General features: G+C 50.4%; 7 protein-coding genes across 7 annotated transcripts; 6 read left to right on the plus strand and 1 right to left on the minus strand.

Annotated features, from left to right (window-relative positions):
- Positions 1-374: 374 nt before the first annotated feature.
- Positions 375-1,655, plus strand: LAESUDRAFT_762130 (uncharacterized protein; the record flags this gene model as incomplete). The annotated part of the gene is made up of 6 exons (XM_040913041.1): positions 375-454; positions 666-839; positions 894-930; positions 985-1,190; positions 1,258-1,318; positions 1,368-1,655. 6 exons carry the CDS (start codon positions 375-377, stop codon positions 1,653-1,655), a joined length of 846 nt encoding a protein of 281 aa, XP_040760878.1.
- Positions 1,656-3,997: 2,342 nt separating this feature from the next.
- On the plus strand, positions 3,998-5,562 carry LAESUDRAFT_762131 (delta 9-fatty acid desaturase protein; the record flags this gene model as incomplete). The annotated part of the gene is made up of 6 exons (XM_040913042.1): positions 3,998-4,223; positions 4,278-4,289; positions 4,348-4,757; positions 4,809-5,169; positions 5,222-5,397; positions 5,452-5,562. The coding sequence occupies 6 exons, from the start codon at positions 3,998-4,000 to the stop codon at positions 5,560-5,562; spliced, it is 1,296 nt and encodes a 431-aa protein (XP_040760879.1).
- A 2,274-nt stretch (positions 5,563-7,836) lies between these two features.
- On the plus strand, positions 7,837-10,278 carry LAESUDRAFT_660195 (MFS general substrate transporter; the record flags this gene model as incomplete). Its single annotated transcript, XM_040904856.1, has 13 exons — positions 7,837-8,083; positions 8,187-8,254; positions 8,392-8,537; positions 8,591-8,772; positions 8,821-8,838; positions 8,894-8,966; positions 9,025-9,075; positions 9,128-9,206; positions 9,268-9,311; positions 9,366-9,694; positions 9,754-9,910; positions 9,977-10,166; positions 10,225-10,278. 13 exons carry the CDS (start codon positions 7,837-7,839, stop codon positions 10,276-10,278), a joined length of 1,638 nt encoding a protein of 545 aa, XP_040760880.1.
- Positions 10,279-11,269: 991 nt separating this feature from the next.
- Positions 11,270-12,865, plus strand: LAESUDRAFT_660258 (uncharacterized protein; the record flags this gene model as incomplete). Its single annotated transcript, XM_040904860.1, has 3 exons — positions 11,270-11,495; positions 11,556-11,972; positions 12,213-12,865. Coding segments are annotated over 3 exons (1,296 nt in total), but the record flags the coding sequence as incomplete, so codon positions are not given.
- Positions 12,866-13,797: 932 nt separating this feature from the next.
- Positions 13,798-15,316, minus strand: LAESUDRAFT_762133 (NAD(P)-binding protein; the record flags this gene model as incomplete). The annotated part of the gene is made up of 7 exons (XM_040913043.1): positions 13,798-13,966; positions 14,027-14,399; positions 14,451-14,626; positions 14,690-14,850; positions 14,902-14,942; positions 15,005-15,224; positions 15,278-15,316. The coding sequence occupies 7 exons, from the start codon at positions 15,314-15,316 to the stop codon at positions 13,798-13,800; spliced, it is 1,179 nt and encodes a 392-aa protein (XP_040760882.1).
- A 397-nt stretch (positions 15,317-15,713) lies between these two features.
- LAESUDRAFT_374642 (uncharacterized protein) lies at positions 15,714-16,334 on the plus strand. The gene is made up of 3 exons (XM_040902224.1): positions 15,714-15,983; positions 16,089-16,127; positions 16,180-16,334. The coding sequence occupies exons 1-3, from the start codon at positions 15,822-15,824 to the stop codon at positions 16,219-16,221; spliced, it is 243 nt and encodes an 80-aa protein (XP_040760883.1). The 5' UTR covers positions 15,714-15,821; the 3' UTR covers positions 16,222-16,334.
- Positions 16,335-16,447: 113 nt separating this feature from the next.
- Positions 16,448-17,694, plus strand: LAESUDRAFT_738368 (lysophospholipase; the record flags this gene model as incomplete). Its single annotated transcript, XM_040910882.1, has 7 exons — positions 16,448-16,804; positions 16,858-17,058; positions 17,120-17,218; positions 17,274-17,324; positions 17,377-17,410; positions 17,447-17,535; positions 17,593-17,694. 7 exons carry the CDS (start codon positions 16,448-16,450, stop codon positions 17,692-17,694), a joined length of 933 nt encoding a protein of 310 aa, XP_040760884.1.
- Positions 17,695-18,494: the final 800 nt, after the last annotated feature.

The following is an 18,494-nucleotide window of genomic DNA, read 5'->3' on the forward strand; positions in this document are numbered from 1 at the left end:
TGCAAAGGGTTTGGACATCCTCGGCATGCATCATTGCTCATGTTGAAACCGATGATATGCTCTGAAGCATCTACGGCGATTTCGGAGGGGAGTTCCTGTGATACACGATGCAAATTCGTGCCAGTATGCACCGACACTTAAAGCACTTCTCTCTTTGCGGGCAGTCGCCGTCGTTCATCAAATGGCATCTCAAGCGATCATACCCAAAACATTCGACGTGCTCTAGTCGGTGGTGGACCAACTCGTACTCGCTAAAGCTGGCATCAACGTTCTAGCCGTCGGTATGTCTTCAGTACCTCTCCTGCCGCGTTTGATTCACATTGTCTATAGAGCAGTATCACAAGTCTGAGCAGGCATTGTGTAGCCGCGCCTGTATGTTGCATGCTCGATCGCTAGAGCTGCTCAGTCTCATCGGCGTTTATGACTGGATCGCTGATATCGGCGTCGTCATAAGGTCAGTACTTCAGTTCGGGTCCAGACACGTGAAGCAGGTAGCTGACTATCGAACAGAGATGTAGCCACATACAGGGATAGCAATAAGGTCCAGGCGAGAGGTTGGACCTTCGTTTAAGAGGCGATCGAAGGGAACACCTTTCCGACTATAGGTTCGTTTTCCTTCAGCTTTCAAGATCGTCCTCGTCGCTTGCTCATTCTGCACTCTACAGCTTCAGCATCCTCCAGAAGTATGTTGAAGATGCTCTTCGCGATGCCATCATCGAGATCGACAAAGGCGCAGTACATGCCCCTGCTCAGTTGGTCGATTACATCGTCAGCGACTCTCCGGATTATCTTATCGCTGCCTCAGAGCAACTCGGCTCCGAGCGAGCAACAGTTCATTAGTAAGCATCACATTATTCGTAAAAGATTCATGACTCTAAGAACGTACCTTGCAGCAAATATCTCATTGGAGCTGATGGTGGTAGATCCACCGTACGGGCTCTGAGCGGGATACCTTTTCTTGGAACATCATCCAAAAACGAATAGGTCCGTCTCGATGCGGTGGTTGTCACCAACATGTCTGAAAGCAGGAGAGGCGGCGTCTCGATTGAGTCGCGCCACCATGGGAACGTGCTCTGGACGCCAACCGACAATGGCCGCACGAGGATCGGGTTCGTGTGCTCCGATGCGCTGTATGGCGAACACAGCGAGAACGCCACTGCGAAGACGGGAAAGGCGGTGGAGCCGCTCATGTGAATTTGTGAAAGTCGACTGGTGGACGGTATACGAGATCGGCCAGCGAGTCGCCGAGACCTTCAGAAAGGGACGCGTATTCCTAGCTGGAGATGCGGCGCATATACACTCGTCTGGCACTGCGCAGGTACTTGAGGATTTCCCTCTCCAACGTTCGCCGCTGATCTCGTCTTGAGGGAGTGACCACCGACGTACATGACGCCACGAACCTCGCATGGAAGCTGGCTGGCGTTCTCAAAGGCTGGTTCCCCGAAGAGATCCTCGATACTCACGATTCTGAACGGCGTACGTCTGCTCTGCATCTCATCCAGCTCGAACGAGATATCGCCTCCCTCATGTCGGGCGAAATTCCTGCGCATTACAACCCGGCTCCGGACGCCGATGTCAATGCCTATCTCAAGCAGGTCTTCAATATGAACTTTACGCCCACCGTCAGCCTGGGCATCTCATACCAATCACTTTAACTCCGCAGCTCGGTCTCGTCTGATAGACGCACGCGCTTCAGATGCCCTAGTGTGCGAACTAAGCTCCTCATTCCGCGCCGCTCGCATGAGTTCACACCGTATCGAGGGCGCTTTTGGATCTTGATCTGGGCGGGCGCACTGCAAGTCTCGCAGGACGCAGCACACCTGCCCACGACAAATCAGCAGAAGTACAGTGCTCTCCGCGAGCACATCGCGGTCTCAGCACTCTGTCGCGTAGACGTGTGCCCTCGCGTTCTCGTAGCTCAAGGTCATACAAGGAGATCACGCAGCGCAGACTTCCGAGGCCCTCGGTGCAGAGCCACTGGGAAAGGGCCGTCTGTGATCATGCGGGGGAGGCGTTTGACAGATATGGTGTGAAGCGGACGAAGGAGCGATCGTCGTCGTTCGGCCAGACGGCATACTGTCTCTGCGTGTGCCGCTCGCTCGTCCAGAAGAACTCCATGTCTACTTTGCTAGAATTTTTAGTCCTTGTGAGGAGCAGTCCGGGGGTACCGCGCAAGGCATTCAAGTGATCGGTGAGATATCGTTGGAAGGACATAAGGACATAGTTAGGCTTTCAGAATAACTGCACCGTGGACCACTCGTTTGCGTTGCGGTATATACGTCGTCTTTGCCTTTGCCGTATACAACATCATACTAGAATCTCATGGCAGGTAGTCTTCTGAATTGTTGGCTCTGATTCCGACTGAGGATCTTGCTCCGGCGATTAACGGACACTTTCCTCACCTCGTTCTCGACGAGACTTTATCATGTCGAGATGTATGCTGTTTAGAATAAAAATTCTATTACCGGGCTTCGCATGCGACCTGTAAGAGCTTGACGACTTACACAATCACCAGACAGGGCTGAGCCTCGTTTATGGCTTGCACATTTATTGTGTGCTGCAGGTGAAGCTGAGGTAAATAAATGCAAACATCAAGTATGGTAAGCTAATAGTGTGGCTACTGTCCGGGCATAGCTGATGTCATAATAATAGACTCGTTTCCGACCCTCCACTGGCATACCGCATTTTCGGTCGTCGCCTGCGACGAACATATCTCAATGAGTATTACTCGCATAGACGTCCTTTTGGTTTGGCTTTCGTGGGCAGGAATGCCAACCTGCCTCATATTATAGTGCAACAGTAATGATGGTGCGCCTAAAACTTTACAAATTCCTTGATATCCTCAGGAGTGTACGTTCTCGATAATCACGTAAATTTGAACTGCTTCGAAATTGCTCCGACCGTTTCCATCTTGGCGAAGCTCGTGGCATGCCTGTGACTCAATATGACATTGAAACTAGTCATCTGATGGCTCAATCTCTACTGTGCGTGCCAAGGTCAGCTCAATTCGTACTCTACGCACTGGCCCTTTCATGAGGTGCGTCAAATTTCTTACTTTATGGTGACACTCTGAAGTTTGAATCTAGCGGTGGTTTACATGATCGACAGGAATTCGATCCTGCGTATACTGTCAGAGGCCACAATACAGACAGATTCAGTCAGCATTCACGGTCTGGATACAGGATCCGCCGTAGTCAACTGGGACGTTCGTGCTAGTGCTTTTCGGAGACAGCGTGAGTACCGAACAGCGTCACATGGGTGGTCGTTATCTGTTGGAAAGTTGCATCATGAGCGGCGGCTGCACCTTCTGTCATATTGAGTCTACGTCCACGCTAATTGCGTATTTGGACGCCGGTTCACAGACCATCATTGAGCCAGGCGATTTCAATCCTGCGATCATGGCCGATTACTCGTGCGTTTGTATCATCTGGGCCTTCGTTTCAATTCATGACATCTGGTGCTTTAATGTACTACACACAAGTGAATAGGCACGCAGGTGTTCGCATGATCTGGTAAGCACTCAGATAGGGATCTGATGGCATGGCGTACTTTGTACCCCAGAATCATGGACCGAAGCTTCTTCGTGTTTCCACCGATTCATCTCAGTTGACGTTCGGCCTCACCGCACAACGATGCATTGAACTCCTCCCACATCATATCGCGGACTTTGTGCGCACTCATCTCGGATCATGTTATCCTGGAGCTGGCACACATGCTTCTATCACGCGGGCGTCGACAAGTGAAGATGGCGACCTCCAACACCTGATTGGTACGTTGACCTTTCTCTGTGCTACCATCAGCATTCCGCTACACACTAAATTTCAGTTCTCGCACAGAGCCAATCAATCAAAGTATTCGCGCTGGTTATGACCATTTGTGCCAGAGATCCGGCTGTCTTGCAATTTCATGCGAACTATGGCAGCAAGTACAGCCTCTGATTCATTCTTTTGTGTCCTTCATGGATTCGATAAATACATTGCGTGCAAGGTACTGCAGCATGACCGGCTATCTTACGGCTTCCGCGCCTATTCTGTCGCCATTCATGCACCTCTTTACATCTCTGTTCGGGTTTGAAAAGATTCCGCCCATCAGAGGCATACAATGGTTCAATCTGTCCGTTCTCGTCTTCACTCCTGCTTTGGCTGCATATGGAATCTGCTACGTGCCGATCAATTCAAAGACAATGGTCTGCGCAGTCACACTCTACGTTAATTCAATGATAGGTAAGTCACCGTGGATCGTCAATACTTGTCGTACTCATTCCTCTGAGCGTGTAGGCATCACTGCTGGTCAGCACATTCTTATTCTCCGCATTCTCGTAGATTGACCGACGTGACGAAAAGTCAGGCTATCACCGGCTATGGTCTCATAGAGCATATAAGGCGACACTTGCTCTGCAGTGCTTCTTGCTTCTCTCAGGTTCATGCGCTGTACAGGGTTCGGTCTACTGGTGGGCACGGCGACATCGCTCGCACCATCGCCACACGGACACTGACGAAGACCCTTACAATGCGAAACGAGGGCTGTTCTGGTCGCATATCGGGTGGATGATCTTCCACACAGATCTACGCCCAGGAAGTGCGGACATATCCGACCTCAGGAACGATGAGCTTATCCAATGGCAGCATCGTTGGTACTTCGCCATCGCATTCACAACCGGTTTTGTACTACCAACAATGCTAACGGGATTCCTATGGGATGACTGGTTGGGTGGACTGTGCTTCGCAGCAGCTCTACGTATGACCGTTTGTCACCACGTGAGTGGACGTGGACGTTACCTCTTGAGCGCGTTCTAAAATTGTCCTCAGTGCGTGTTTTGCATCAATTCGGTGGCGCACTATTTGGGTGACACACCGTATGACGATAGGCTTTCACCGAAGGACCATCTGCTGTCAGCTATCTTGACCATGGGTGAAGGGTATCACAATTTCCATCATCAGTTTCCGATGGACTATCGGAACGCTTTTCGATGGTATCAATATGACCCTACGAAATGGTTTATCACTGCGTGCAATGTCATTGGCCTTGCCAGCCATCTTCGGACGTTTCCTGGTAATGAGATCCAGAAAGGATCGCTCACGATGGAGCTGAAGAGATTGAAGAGATTGCAAGACGCGCTGGAATGGCCAGTACCACCCGAAGACCTACCGATACTTACTTGGAGTGCATGTGAGTCAGTTTGTTTCGACTGTAGCGCCCACAAATATGATTGTGTCATTAGTTCAGGAGGAAGCCGCAAAACGCACGCTCATTCTAGTATCCGGTTTTATTCACGATGTCACCACTTTCAACGCAGAACATCCGGGAGGAGTTGAGCTGTTAAGACGTAACTCAGGCAAAGATATGACTGCCGCGTTTTTTGGAGGAATTTACCAGCATTCCAATGCCGCACACAATGTATGGTATCCGTTGATCTTTTCGTTCGTGAGACTGATTGCTCTGCGTACGAAGTTTCTGGCTATGTTGCGTGTAGGGATCCTTGCAGGCGGGGTAGAGTTGCTCGGAGAGCAGCATATACCTCCTTCTCAGCAGTTGCACATCACTAGCAATCTCCGAGCGTAACCTTCTTCATTGCTGAGTATGGCGCTATGCAGGCCTCGAGGAGGCTCATTGTCAGTCCTTGCATCCCCTAGAAGATTCGATTCTTTCATAACAATGTCGTGATTATTGACCAGAACTGTCTCCTCATCCATGCGCGACTAAGAATTGAATGAATGATCGGATGCAGTCTCGCAGGATATCTGGATTTGAGATTATTTGCACGCATGCCATGCAATCGGATTTCTCGCTCGCTTGGTACCTCGACTACAAACACGAGTAAAGGACGATGGTCACGATCGGATTACATGGCGAGACAACCCGATTACAACAGAAATTAGGAGGCGACTGGGGCGCATCACAAACGCGAAGACTGCTTTGCTGGTGGACAAACACCTATCTGGGCAGCAGACCACATATGCGTCGCATTCTGAGTTACCTCAGCTGTTATCCACGGTCCATCACAGCGCGGTATCGCAATAGAATTATTGATTGGATCGTCATTCTCGCGCCTCCAAGGGGTCCCTTGGCGTGAGAGTGTCGGATAGAGCCTGGGATGATACACGAGTCGCTGTATGTGTTTTACTCCATAAGACTGCCAAGTAATGCCTACCACTAGCATAATCGCCGAGAAACCAGGTCACCTTGTGTGAATTCGAGTCTTACTGCGTCCTCGACTCGATCCCCATATAAATCCAACCCCGGTTGACCGCAGATGAAAGGAAGAAGAGTTTGTGGAAGGGGAGAGAAGGGGGGATAACAGAATGGATGAAGTCGAGTGATTGCGCACAGGGTAGCAAGGGAGATTAACTCCCAGTTGGCTCTCCGGCTTGAAGCCAAGGCCATTCACCAGATGATTGCAGATGATTGTAGCTAGCTACGGCGTCTACGAGCATCACTGTGAGCATACGCTGGAGTCAAGGAACGAAACACCTTGAGAGAAGCGACACTTGACCTGCGCTGCGTAGGGACAGTGTTGGTCCTTGGTATATTTGAGCATCTCCTCGCATATTACAAGCGCCGTCCCATTTCAGCGTTTTCATCCCATCGTCGCACCGGGGATTCCATTGCATGTGCTGAGTGCCACGTCTGCCGATATGTTTCAGCAAATTGGAGTCATGGCTCTGTAGGATAGATGGATACATAGATTCTGGTAGATGTTACACAGCCCTGGAATGTATCATGAGGTGCAGGATGGGTCACTCACGTACACGGACTGTCGCATTCAAATGGAGCACTCTCCACGTCCTCTGATTGGCACGCCAGCAATCCGTACAGAGCCTTAAGACGAACATAGAGAAGTTATTGTGGCTCGTGGTCTACGATGCTAGAGCGGCTTTGAGCATTTTGAGATGTTCTTCGACGTACCGTGTGCTCACGTCGATCAGGCCCCTCTTGAAGTCAACCGATGCCTGGACTCTCCCTTCTTGTATTTCATGGCGTCGGGAGGTACGTCTTGAAGACTAAGTTTGTTGTAACCGCGAATAGCGTCTTCAACTGCGATCGTGGCCTTTCCATCCACATCTAAGACGAACGGTTGTCAGTGGCCATATCGACGTCCTCCGCCAAAGATAAATGGGCTATGCCAGCGCCAGCAGTTATGCTCAAACAAAATCTGCAGTAAGTTGGAATGTTGGAAAGCAGGCGAGGGGGAGAAGAACTCGCTGTTGTGGAGCGGTTGAACACGGACTGCGATATTTGTCGACGTCTCATTTATTTTGCCCCTGAGCATCATTAGCACCTGCAGTGAAATACAATGGAGATAAGAAATGATGTCCCGCACTTGTTCATTAGAGATATAGTAGATCAGACGCCGGATAGAATGCCGTAAGGGTGGCCACATTGTTCTTAAAAGATGACTAGCACAGCAAGGTGAGAAATTGGAGTTGGCCGCAGCACACAATGAGAGTGAACGTTCGACAGTCTCAGTCCGTGGCGTTAAATGTGGCCGATTGACAGTATTCGTCACAACCAACAATCCTTTAACAGAACAGAAGAACGTCAAGTGGGGAGCCAGAAGTTGGAACCAATGACAGGGCGGTGAAACGCTCGCCTGGATTTTGAGCATATTTACCATACCAAGTCGTAGGAAAGCAGAGTCGGTGACAGCAAATACCGCGAAGAAGCAGCTTGGTACGGTTCAAACTTCAGGACGAGCAAATTGCGTCACGTGAGGCTACGCGCCTGTGGCGCAATCAGTGACCGAAGCAGTTTTCCACGTCTCTACTCTCCTGCAATGACTATCTTGTAGTATCACTCCTTTTCATCCTATAAAACAAGACGTTACATGCTATAAGTATGTTTTCACACAATGCGGGTCGGTACACTTCACGAGAGGGCTCGTACTACGTTCCGCTACAAGAATTAGGACCCAATGAAGTGATAGGCGACGAAGATGACTTCAAAGATGGGCACATTGCTGTATCAAGCGAAGTAGTAGATACCGCTGCCCAACTTATCTCCGGAATCACGGACACACTGGACCCCATAGAGGCTGATCGAGTGCGAGAGAAGATTGATTGGCATATTCTGCCTCTCATGTGCAGTACGTCTGTCTCATTTCCCCTGCGTAGTGCAATATCATACATTGGCCTTTAAAGACACAACATGTGCTTGGTATATATTTGACTAATTTGGATTGAATGTAGCACTGTACTGGATACAGTTCATGGACAAAACCACCCTCGGAAGTGCTGCAATCCTTGGTATTAGGTTTGTCACTGGATTCTCTACCTCTTCCCGGATCGTTCATTGTACAGCTATGAATTCGACAGAGAAGCCACCCACTTGACCACAAATGAGTACGCTTTCCAATAGTCCAGCGTATTGCTGCTGAAGAGCCTTCCTTGCTAGGTACAACTGGTGAGCTATGGAATTGTCTGTATGTTCACATTCTCATGCTACCACAGGCTCGGAACAGTCTTCTACATCAGTTACCTCGTCTTCGAGTATCCTCAGAATATGGCATTGCAACGCTTTCCTGTGGGAAAATGGATGAGGTAAGCGCTCTCATCATCTTCATACCCCGCATCTCATGGCCGCTTTCATTCAGCATTAACATCTTCATATGGGGAGCTGCCTTGACCGCGCATGCTGCGTGCAAGAACTTTTCCCAATTATTCGCTGCTCGCTTTATACTCGGCATGTGTGAGGGATCTATCACAGCAGGCTTCATGATCGTCAGCTCTATGTTCTATACCCATAACGAGCAGACACTGCGAGTTGGATATTGGTGTTTGTGGTTTCTCTTTCCTCGCTGACTAGTCGCTCATCTCTTTTCAGTTCTTATGAATGGGACCGGTGAGTAGAGCAGCAAGGTACAATCTCTGGCTGTCTCGTGACTCCATGCAGTTAGCGCAGATCATATCTGGTTTCATTAGCTTCGGAACTCTACATATCAGAACCGAGGGCTTTGAACCGTGGCAATGGTCGGCATTTTCAAAGTCTTCGGCCCACCTATATTTACAGTGTCATCTCCTGTGTCAGGCTCATGACAATCACCGGCATTATGACATTCATCACCGCCGTAGCCTATTGGTAAGCTAATTACGCGAATCTCCATTCCAAGCCTTGGTGATTGTTTCTAAAGGCTCTATTTCCCCGACTCGCCCACGAATGCATGGTTCTTGACCAATGAAGAACGCGTGGTGGCTATACAACGCCTGAAGGTATGTCTATGTCTTTTTCATCTATACTAGTCCGATGAACTGAACATTGCCGAATCCGTAGGGGAACCAGACTGGCGTGGAGAACAAGCATTTCAAGGTGGAACAGTACGTGTTCCGATCTCTCGAGAGCCTCCGTGCTTAGCCCGCCTTCTTACACAGAGTCCACGAGGCGCTGCGTGACCCCAAGACGTGGCTCTTCGCCCTCTTCTCCGCACTCAATAATGTCCCAAATAGCCTCACGAACCAAGGGCAGATGATTGTGGCCTCTTTCGGCTTCACCTACCTGCAAACAACGCTCCTCGGCTGTGTCGATGGCATCATTGAAATCGTCACTATTTGGACGGGCGTGCGGCTCGCCGTACGACTGGAAAACGCCCGCGCGTACGTCGGCGCGGTGTATTTCATTCTGAACCTAGTCGGCGTGCTCCTCATCAACGTGCTGCCGTGGAGCAACCGGTTTGGACTGCTATGCGCGCAGTGGCTAACCGGTGCGTGTCTGTGGAGTGGCGTTCGGCGCTTAACATGTGCTTATTCACGGTGGGGACAGGCGTTGGCACGACGGGGTTCGTGCTCTCGCTCTCTTGGCTGTCGAACGTCACGGCAGGACACACAAAGCGAATTACTGTGAACGCCATCATGCTCATCGCCTACTGCCTCGGCAACGCCCTGGGACCGTTCATGTGGCAAGAGAAGTACAAGCCACGGTGAGCTAGTCACCCTTTGACTCGCGTTGATTACAATCGCATTGGCGCTTATTGTCGCCGGTGCAGAAACCACGTCCCATGGACAATTATCGGCTTCTGCTACCTTGCCTGCCCGCTTCTCCTCCTGATCATCCGAGTTCGCCTCGCATCCGAGAACGTGCGACGCGATGCCGAGCCGCCCGACGACACGTATAACGATATGTACATAACGGACCCTGGCGAGAATGGGATGCCTTTGGAGCGGAAGTTAGATAAGGTCGGTCTGTATTGTTGCATGGGCCGGATCTCTATTGATGCGCGTCTCCGCTGTGCAGGAATTCCTAGACTTGACGGACATTCAGAACCGTGATTTTCGATATATCCTTTGATGTGCGTTATTTCGCTGATGCTGTGTGTTCAATGCCGTTCTTATTTCACCGTGCATATTTGTAGTCCGTACAGCCACTATTGCAATCATGCGTATTGTACATCAATTGAGGACTGCACAAGCATCTTTGACCTAGATTATTGGACAATTTATCCAAATCCGCTCTCACAAAACAGACAATGCTTAAGAACATGTACGTGTGCAAGATCTGAGGTCGCCCATATCTGTGCAAACATGTCAGTTTCCAGCTTCGTCACCCCCTTAGGCTAATATACAAAACGAGTACACCATCCACAGAAGGACACTTGTCTGGTTCCGCATGCCGGCACGTGTCTATGAGCTCTATAAAACATGCTTCATTCCAGCAACTGCTATGTCCATTGACATGCTAGTGCATGGGTGTAGTACCGCCACGAGGTACTCATATTAGGCGCGTTCTCGGACAGAACATCTTGAATTGGTTCAAACTGGATCTATGGCCCTTATCACAGAACCAACGTTTGATATGTACAATGGGGTGCGCATGTGCGTGTCATGTGGGTCTCTTCTACGCCAAGCCGACATTGCAGCTGAATTCAATGCATTTAGGACGAGTTGATTCGGTGCCAAAACTCCGGCCAGCATGGAGGCAGCTCATGGAGCAAGCCACCACACAGTTGAGACGCCAAATTAGGAGAGCTGAGCTCCGGCACTATCGCCTTCAAAGTTCAGACACATCGTGCAGGCATGTTGGCGTGATCCCAGCCCTACGCCGTCGCTGCAGCGCTCGTAGTTATCTGCGCAGCACTCGCTTATAAAGGGGCTCGGTCACGCTGCTTGTTCTTTCCAATCCTACACTCCATCACGTCTCGAGAAGCCATTTAACGCTCCACACCATGCTCCTCGCTCTCGTGTTCTCTTATTGATTCAATCAGTGTTCTTTCGCCGCACCTATCGGTGATGTTCAGTTCATCGAGGACATCTCCTCATTTTGTACCGAACTCAGCGGCTGTCGAACGCTCCTGCACATTTGCTCCCGTTGTCTCGCCACCATCGTTGCGTGCGCCTGGACCGCTGTCCACCCTGACATCCCGCCGTACGGAGAGGATCCCTGGTGGCAGACCTTTCGCCGCATAGGCTTTACCGTTAGTGCCCTCATTGCATCGGACATTTACCTTCTCATAGCGGCGTTCCAATACTTCAACGCTCGTAAAATAGCTCAGATGGATGTGTTCAAAGGTAACATGCAGTCCTTCTGCTGAAATTTAATTTAATTTATGCTGATACTGAATATTTCAGAGCACAGCTGGGACATTACTCATGGCTTTTTTGTGCTTATGGGAGGTTTCGCACTGTGCAAGCCATCGGAACGTGATACAATGCAACTTGACGCCGCTGAACTCTGTAGCCTCATCGGAAGCAGGAAGCTAGACTTTCCGCATATATCAGAGCAGGGGGTACATGATAGGAGCAAAGCGGACTGGGTGTCAAAGACGGCAGCATCCATCCAGATTTTCTGGTTCACGTTGCAGGTCTTCGCCCGTCTCGTCAATAGACTCCCAGTCACCAAGCTTGAGGTCTTCACGGTCGGCTTCACAGTCATGGCGAACGCCGCGTATGCATTCTGGCTGAAGAAACCGTTTTGCGTCGGTGTACCAAACATTCTTCACGAACGGCCAGATGCTCCTCGAATCCCGTCAGACGTTCCGACCTCCCGTGCGGAAGCGTGAAGAAGACATGCAAATGTTGAACGAAGTGAAAATGCGGCGCATGGATTGGATCCGGCCGGATTAAAGGAGGATGAAATAACGACAGATCCCTTGGCAATGAAAATGCCCAACGAGGCTGAAGCTGGCCTTCTGGATGGCTATATGAAGTCGGCTGATAGCCAATCTACGCGTGAGCATTTCGCGCTGATTTCTTGGCTCAACCCTCACGCTTGGTCGGTCTCTTAAGAATATTATCATCATTACGTTTCAATTGAGAACAGGGGACACGTACACAGTCTGCTCCATCCAGTCGCACTGCTGTGGAACGCATCATGGGGGTCCTATATAGAATTCCTAGAAGAAGATGTGGGAATTCAATACCCTCCTCCAAACGGCAGGTTGTTGTCTACGGTTTGTGTAATTCTATATCCATTCTTTTGCTTTTTTGCTGCTGCAGTAGCCATCTTCACTCAATTAAGGAGGAATATTTGGCATTTCCAGCCGGTCGGAGCTTCATCTCAGGATAGATTAGTCATTGTCACATGCCTTTTGGTCGCTCCTACGATTTCTGGACTAATTCACTGCGCTGCATGGTCTTCCCAATTCCCAACTTTCATTGAACAATCTCTCTGGCGAGTACTCTCCCTTGTGATCACTTGTTGTCCTCTCCTCGAGGCGTCTACGTTCGCTATCGTGGCAATATTTGACTTTTCGTCCCTACCTAAAATAGTGGAGGACGCACTGGAACAGCTTTCACTTATCATCTTCGGTATAATCATCCTCATACTATATGCTGTCTCCCGACTCATCCTCCTCGTCCTCGCATTTACCACTCTCCGTGCATTTCCTCGCGATGCATACAAGGCCGTATCTTGGGTCGAACTCATTCCGCACGTCTAGGTACCACTGCATTCTATTTTATATTTTATTTCGCCCCACATATGCATCCCCCGTCACCATCTCAGTGCATTTTTACCTGTTTCTGCCTATATAGTATTCTATACCTCGCTTTGCCCATGCCTGTAATTCGGATACTTATTCGCACTCAAGCTCTTTATTCCTCACAGCTGAGTGAGCCTTATAACCTCTCCTTGTATGTACTTTGACACGCTTATCGTGCCAATGAGACATCTCATCCTATTTTTGGGCGGTTTGCCCAACCCACCCTACGGAGGCGATTGCAACCGATTCATTCGACGACGAATGGATTCAGCGTAAGTTACCACATATCGTCAATCCTGGCAGGGTCCTCGCTACATCCACGCCGTTGAACGCCTTGACGTGTTCCTTTACCAAGCTAATACCCTCCATCGTTAGAGCCTTTCTGAATCCGACCAAGCCCGAAAACCCTCCGGGGTTGCACCTCACAGATGGAGCGGTCTTCTTCGAAAGCACAAGCGGGCAGTCTCAGTCCGCACACCCGGACATTGGAGATCCGTGCCATCTGCCATTCGGACACACTCCCGGCATCACATTTCGCTTAGCACGTACCTATCATGGAAAGAGCCCAAACATCTATCTTCGGCTACAGTTCGAACGCCAATGCCGTGTGCTGCATTCGCTACGCTCGGGGTTCACACGTGCTCCCATCCCTTCTCCGTTTGACGTCAAACGATCAACGGAATGCTGATGTGGATCACAAGAATCAAGATGGGAGCTCGAAGCATGTTTCACACAAGGTGCAACACATCCATCAGTGGAGCCAACGACAGGACGATTGAAAAATGGTCCGCACCAAAGCTAACGGCGTGGTCCCAAAGCATTACCGAAACCGGGAACCTCAGACCGACGCAGTGAGAAGAAATTACAGAAGAAGAGATTGGAACATGGTCCTAGGCAAGACGCGAGAACGCGGCAGATACTGGACGAATAGGCATCTCGGCAGCAGAGTACAAGCTCTCCACCCATTGCATCTGAAGCACGGGTTCCTCCGCAGGTGGCCAGGTTTGTGGCGTGCGGCCTCGAACCTTGTCCACGAACGCCTCGAGTTGGTACCGATAGCTGCCCGCGCAAAATAATGGATAATCAGACTCGGTAGAACGACCACTAAACCACACATACGTGGACCACCAATCCTTCCCGAAACCATGTTTGAAACTGTACACCTTTTCCACACGCTGCGGCCCGTCCCGAGGTTTCACAGTGATGCTATGGAACACGTGCGGCAAAATGTAGTTGTAGAACTCAATTTCCCCACGCTCGAGTTGGATATGAACGCTGACTCTGAATGATCGAGGAAGGATTTGGAGGGGACCCCAGCCGGGCATGGCAAAGTCAGTGTAGAGGTCCGCTTCAACCGACGAGGGGAAGACGAGCTTGGCGGTCATGGCGCGGTCAATACGAGAGGGGTCCAAAGCGTGGCCAACGGCTGTTGCGCTGGAGACCTTGACTGGTTCGCTGCCCATAAAGTGACGTATAGCTGACAGCGGGTACACTGGAGCTCAAATGAGCAGCATACAGAATTGCGAGCATTTCATCATCGTACCGCCGAGATCCATCACAGAGCCACCGCCTAGGTCATAATTGTATCGAATGTCGTCCTTGAGGAATAACAGACTATCCGCCTGTACAGGAACGCCAAAATCTCCGCTGATGTGGGTGACCTTGCCAAGTTCGCCGCTGTCGATGATCTCTTTGACGCGCTGGGTGGAGGGGTGGAAGCTACAGCGATGCCATTGATATGAAGCATATGACACAAAACATAAAAGTCCAACATCAACATACGTGTGATGGATTGCCTCAAGGAGAACGAGGCCCTTGCTCGCTGCGAGATCGACCAAGTATCGAACCTCGGCAGCCGTATCGGCCATGGGCTTCTCAACAAGAACATGCTTGCCTTGGTTGAGCGCGTGCATTGTCCACTCGAAATGCAACCCGTTCGGAAGCTACCCCTGTCGTCAATACGTCCGTCCGCGTTCAGGAGACCTAACACTTACTGCGATATAGACGACGTCGATATCGATGTCGTCAATCAAGGCTATGGAAAGCGATCTCACTGTCAAAAAGTGCAGCACGAAATCCCATGCAAGGCGCACGCACATTGGTAACAGCCTGTTCCGGCGTATACCTTTGCGATCAAATGTTTCTTCGCGTACGCCTCGGCTTTGACGCGATCCCTGGACGCCACTGCACTCACTACAACGTCCGCATGGCTAATTGCAGGCGTGATGAGTGCATTTGGAGCAATGCGGGCTGCGCCCAGGATCCCAAAGCGCAGTGCATCGGGACGCTTTTCTGGAGCATGTGGCGGGTAGTTAAGCTGCAAAAGAATATTTAAGTCATCCGTGCCGTTAACAATGGCAGAGAACAAACATCATAGAGCCGCTTGAGCAGAGCGTACAAGCCAGACATGATGGGAGAGAGCGAGACGAGAGATGTGTTGCATTTCGAGCAAACAGGAGATCTAGGTGAGAGAGCATGACGCCAGGCCAAGTCTCAGTCACAGGGGCGTCACACGTGACTACCATCCATCATCGTTGTGGCTGAGAATTTAGCGCGTCCATGCACTGCTGCGTTCATCTGGAGTCCGACACTAAATCCTGCTATAGCACATGTGCAGCGTTTCTAGTGCCCTGCGTGGTTTACAATGAATATTTCTCTCTGGTACCGCATCAGCGTGATCGCATCAAGGAACAGTAGCGCATTGCTCACGAAGATTTGCAACTGCACGTGTAATTGCAAGTGTCGCAAACGAGCTCGGATCGCGTGCTTTTTTACGCTTCTCGTCGGGAATGATTGCGGATGTCAATCTGTCTCTCCAAGCTCCAAGTCTAACGCGCCTTGATTTCGTGGCATGGAAGAGAAATCAGACGTCTCCTACAACTTTTCATAACGGCACACACGTCGTCCGTGCTGTATGCTTGCGACAGATATTCTCAAGTCTGTGTCGCTAGTCCTCACGTGGCTCGCTCTCTACGTCGGCTTCACTCCACCCTGTCCTCCCGTATCAAAGGGAGACATGGTATACAGAGGCCAACTATTCGAACTCATTGTCATGGTGCTGATAACTCCCGCCAGGGTGAGTTCGCTCATCGCATCTCACAGAACGAGCTCTCCGCCGGCCTTCTTTACACGATCTTTCTTGGGACGCATCGCTCATTACCCTCTGTTGATTATTGGATAGCTACCCGAGACAATTCAGGATGCCAGGAACGTGTCTTACGTGTGTACGTCCTACCATATGCATCGTGCGAGGCTTATGATCTACCAACGAGTGGTATTCAGCGCTCTTGATGCCGGAGTATCATACGTCGTGATCAAGACTGTGTGATTGCGCTATACTACTCCTGCTCTTCAAATTCAGATTGTTTCTGGAACGTTTGCCGACTGCGAACAATTTTTCTGATCATGATTCCGTCTGATATTTCCCAGGGCTCCCACGTCCAGGCATACATATAGTTGCTGGGGTCTAGTCAACAGCTAGCGCCTGATCTTCAACGTCTTTTTTTTCTTCTACGCCAGCGCATTGCGCCGTAATTCATCATGGAGACATCTGCCTACACGGAAGAATGGCTGACAGGTCCGACCTCGACCAAATTCTACGCCCGTGCATACTCCGCCGATTCCCCTAAGGCCGTTCTCATCTATGTCCATGGGGCCGCAGAACACACTGGACGATATACTCAAACGCACTCCGCGCTTGCCTCCCGTGGCGTCACCGTCGTCGCATATGATCAGCGCGGATTTGGGCGCACGGCATTGGACATCGAACGCAAGAGCAAGGACAGCTCTTACGGGAAGACATCGTTGGCTCAGCAGCTTCAGGACCTCGAATGGTTCGTGAAACATGTCCATCACCGATATCCCGACCTGCCCATCTTCTTGATGGGATTCTCTATGGTCAGTTCCGGCCGATCTGCGAATGGGACCGTAGCTCAGCTCGATTGCTGCAGGGCGGCGTGGTTATCCTAAGTTTCGCAACGTGCGATGATGCACCTCCCGCGAAATCCACCGTGGCTTTGCTGTCCGGAGCGATTGCAGCTGCTCCTACGTTTCTGTTGACTAAGTCACCATCAAAGTTCGTTCGCTGGGCAGGCGAGAAAGTACGAGCTATCGCGCCTAACCTGGTGTATCCCATCCAGAACAAGACAGAGGTACCATTTAGAGAATTGTGACGTGCTTGCTCTATCTTAAAAACATGTCTCCGTTTTACAGGATCTATCTCGGAACGCGGAGACAAACAAGGCGTACGAAGAGGACCCATTCGTGAAGACGCCCGGAAGTCTTAGAGGAATTGGAGATGCTCTCGATGCCGTAGGCTACAATCTCTCTAGACTTAGTCGATACTGACGAACTTACATAATCATAGGGAGAGGAGCTGCTCTACAAGTCCTATCAGAACTGGCCGCCCGAGCTGCCTGTAGGTGTATCCAATTAGCTCCCGAAAACCCGCTCACATAAATATCACCCAGATTCTCATCCTTCAAGGAGCCGACGACCAGGCTTGTCATATTAACCAGAGACTCATATATTCGTACTTAGCTTCTATCTCGCAGGTGTCTCTCCCAAGCGCCACAGAACAGTTCTTTGAAAGACTGCCAGCCACTGATAAGAAGCTGAGCATCTATTCGGTGCGTTCAATATTGTCCGCAGGAATGACCTTATACCGACTTTCTTTTGGATACTAGAACGCATGCCACGAACTGCACAATGAGCCGGAAAGTGTGAAGGAACAGTATCTCGATGATTGCGTAAAGTTTATAAAATTCCACCTGCGCTCGGCGTCGTGAAGCGTATCCGTTCCTCCGTCCATCAGCACGTTGCAAAGCGGTCGCTAATAGATATAGCATGTGAGTCGCCTGCCTCCACTAAAGTGCTGGGGTGGCGGCGCTACTGTACTAGGTGTTGTTACTGGGGGACGACAACGTCTCTTGCGACAGATCGACCGTTTCGTCCTCCAGAGCATCATCCGCACTGCGGGTGTCCAAACAGAGCTCCTCAATACCCTTGACATGTTACGAAACTGCTTTCTCGAAATAAGACGTCGAGCGGCTGGATACGCTTATCTTACAAGTGAGCGAGCTTAAGGTGAAGGCAATTTTCGTCACCATTATCCAAGGTGAACGAGGTAACACGGGGTTCATCCCACCTCGATTGTCAGATCATTGCAGCATGAAGGAAATAGGCTAGCGGATGGGTCGATTCGAGCCTTTAGGCTGCTACCGAGTCCACAGTGAATGTTTATATTTGCAGTGAACATGCACTGGGCGTGGTAGACTTCTCTGAGGAATGGCAGGCCCGATGTCTTCCTTGTCCTGCCTGGAGTCTGGTCCAACAACCGACGGGGGCATAATTCACTTTTGACGTCGTCGGATGCTATGAGGTGTTGGCGTTCCGCAGCCTCATGCCTGTTCGATCTGGCTGTTATCCTGTGTGATGACTTTATCGTCGGATTTGCTCAAAAGTGGCTATCTCACTGCGAGATTTTACTTGGCAAACGAGCGTGTCAAATCTCTTTCATCCGAACATCGCTTTTTGGCGTGGCGCAATTCCTTTCAAGTGTATCTAAGGGCATTTACGCGTGTACCTA

Source organism: Laetiporus sulphureus (assembly GCF_001632365.1).
Source record: "Laetiporus sulphureus 93-53 unplaced genomic scaffold LAESUscaffold_42, whole genome shotgun sequence".
In the NCBI taxonomy this organism is placed as follows: Eukaryota; Fungi; Basidiomycota; class Agaricomycetes; order Polyporales; family Laetiporaceae; genus Laetiporus; species Laetiporus sulphureus.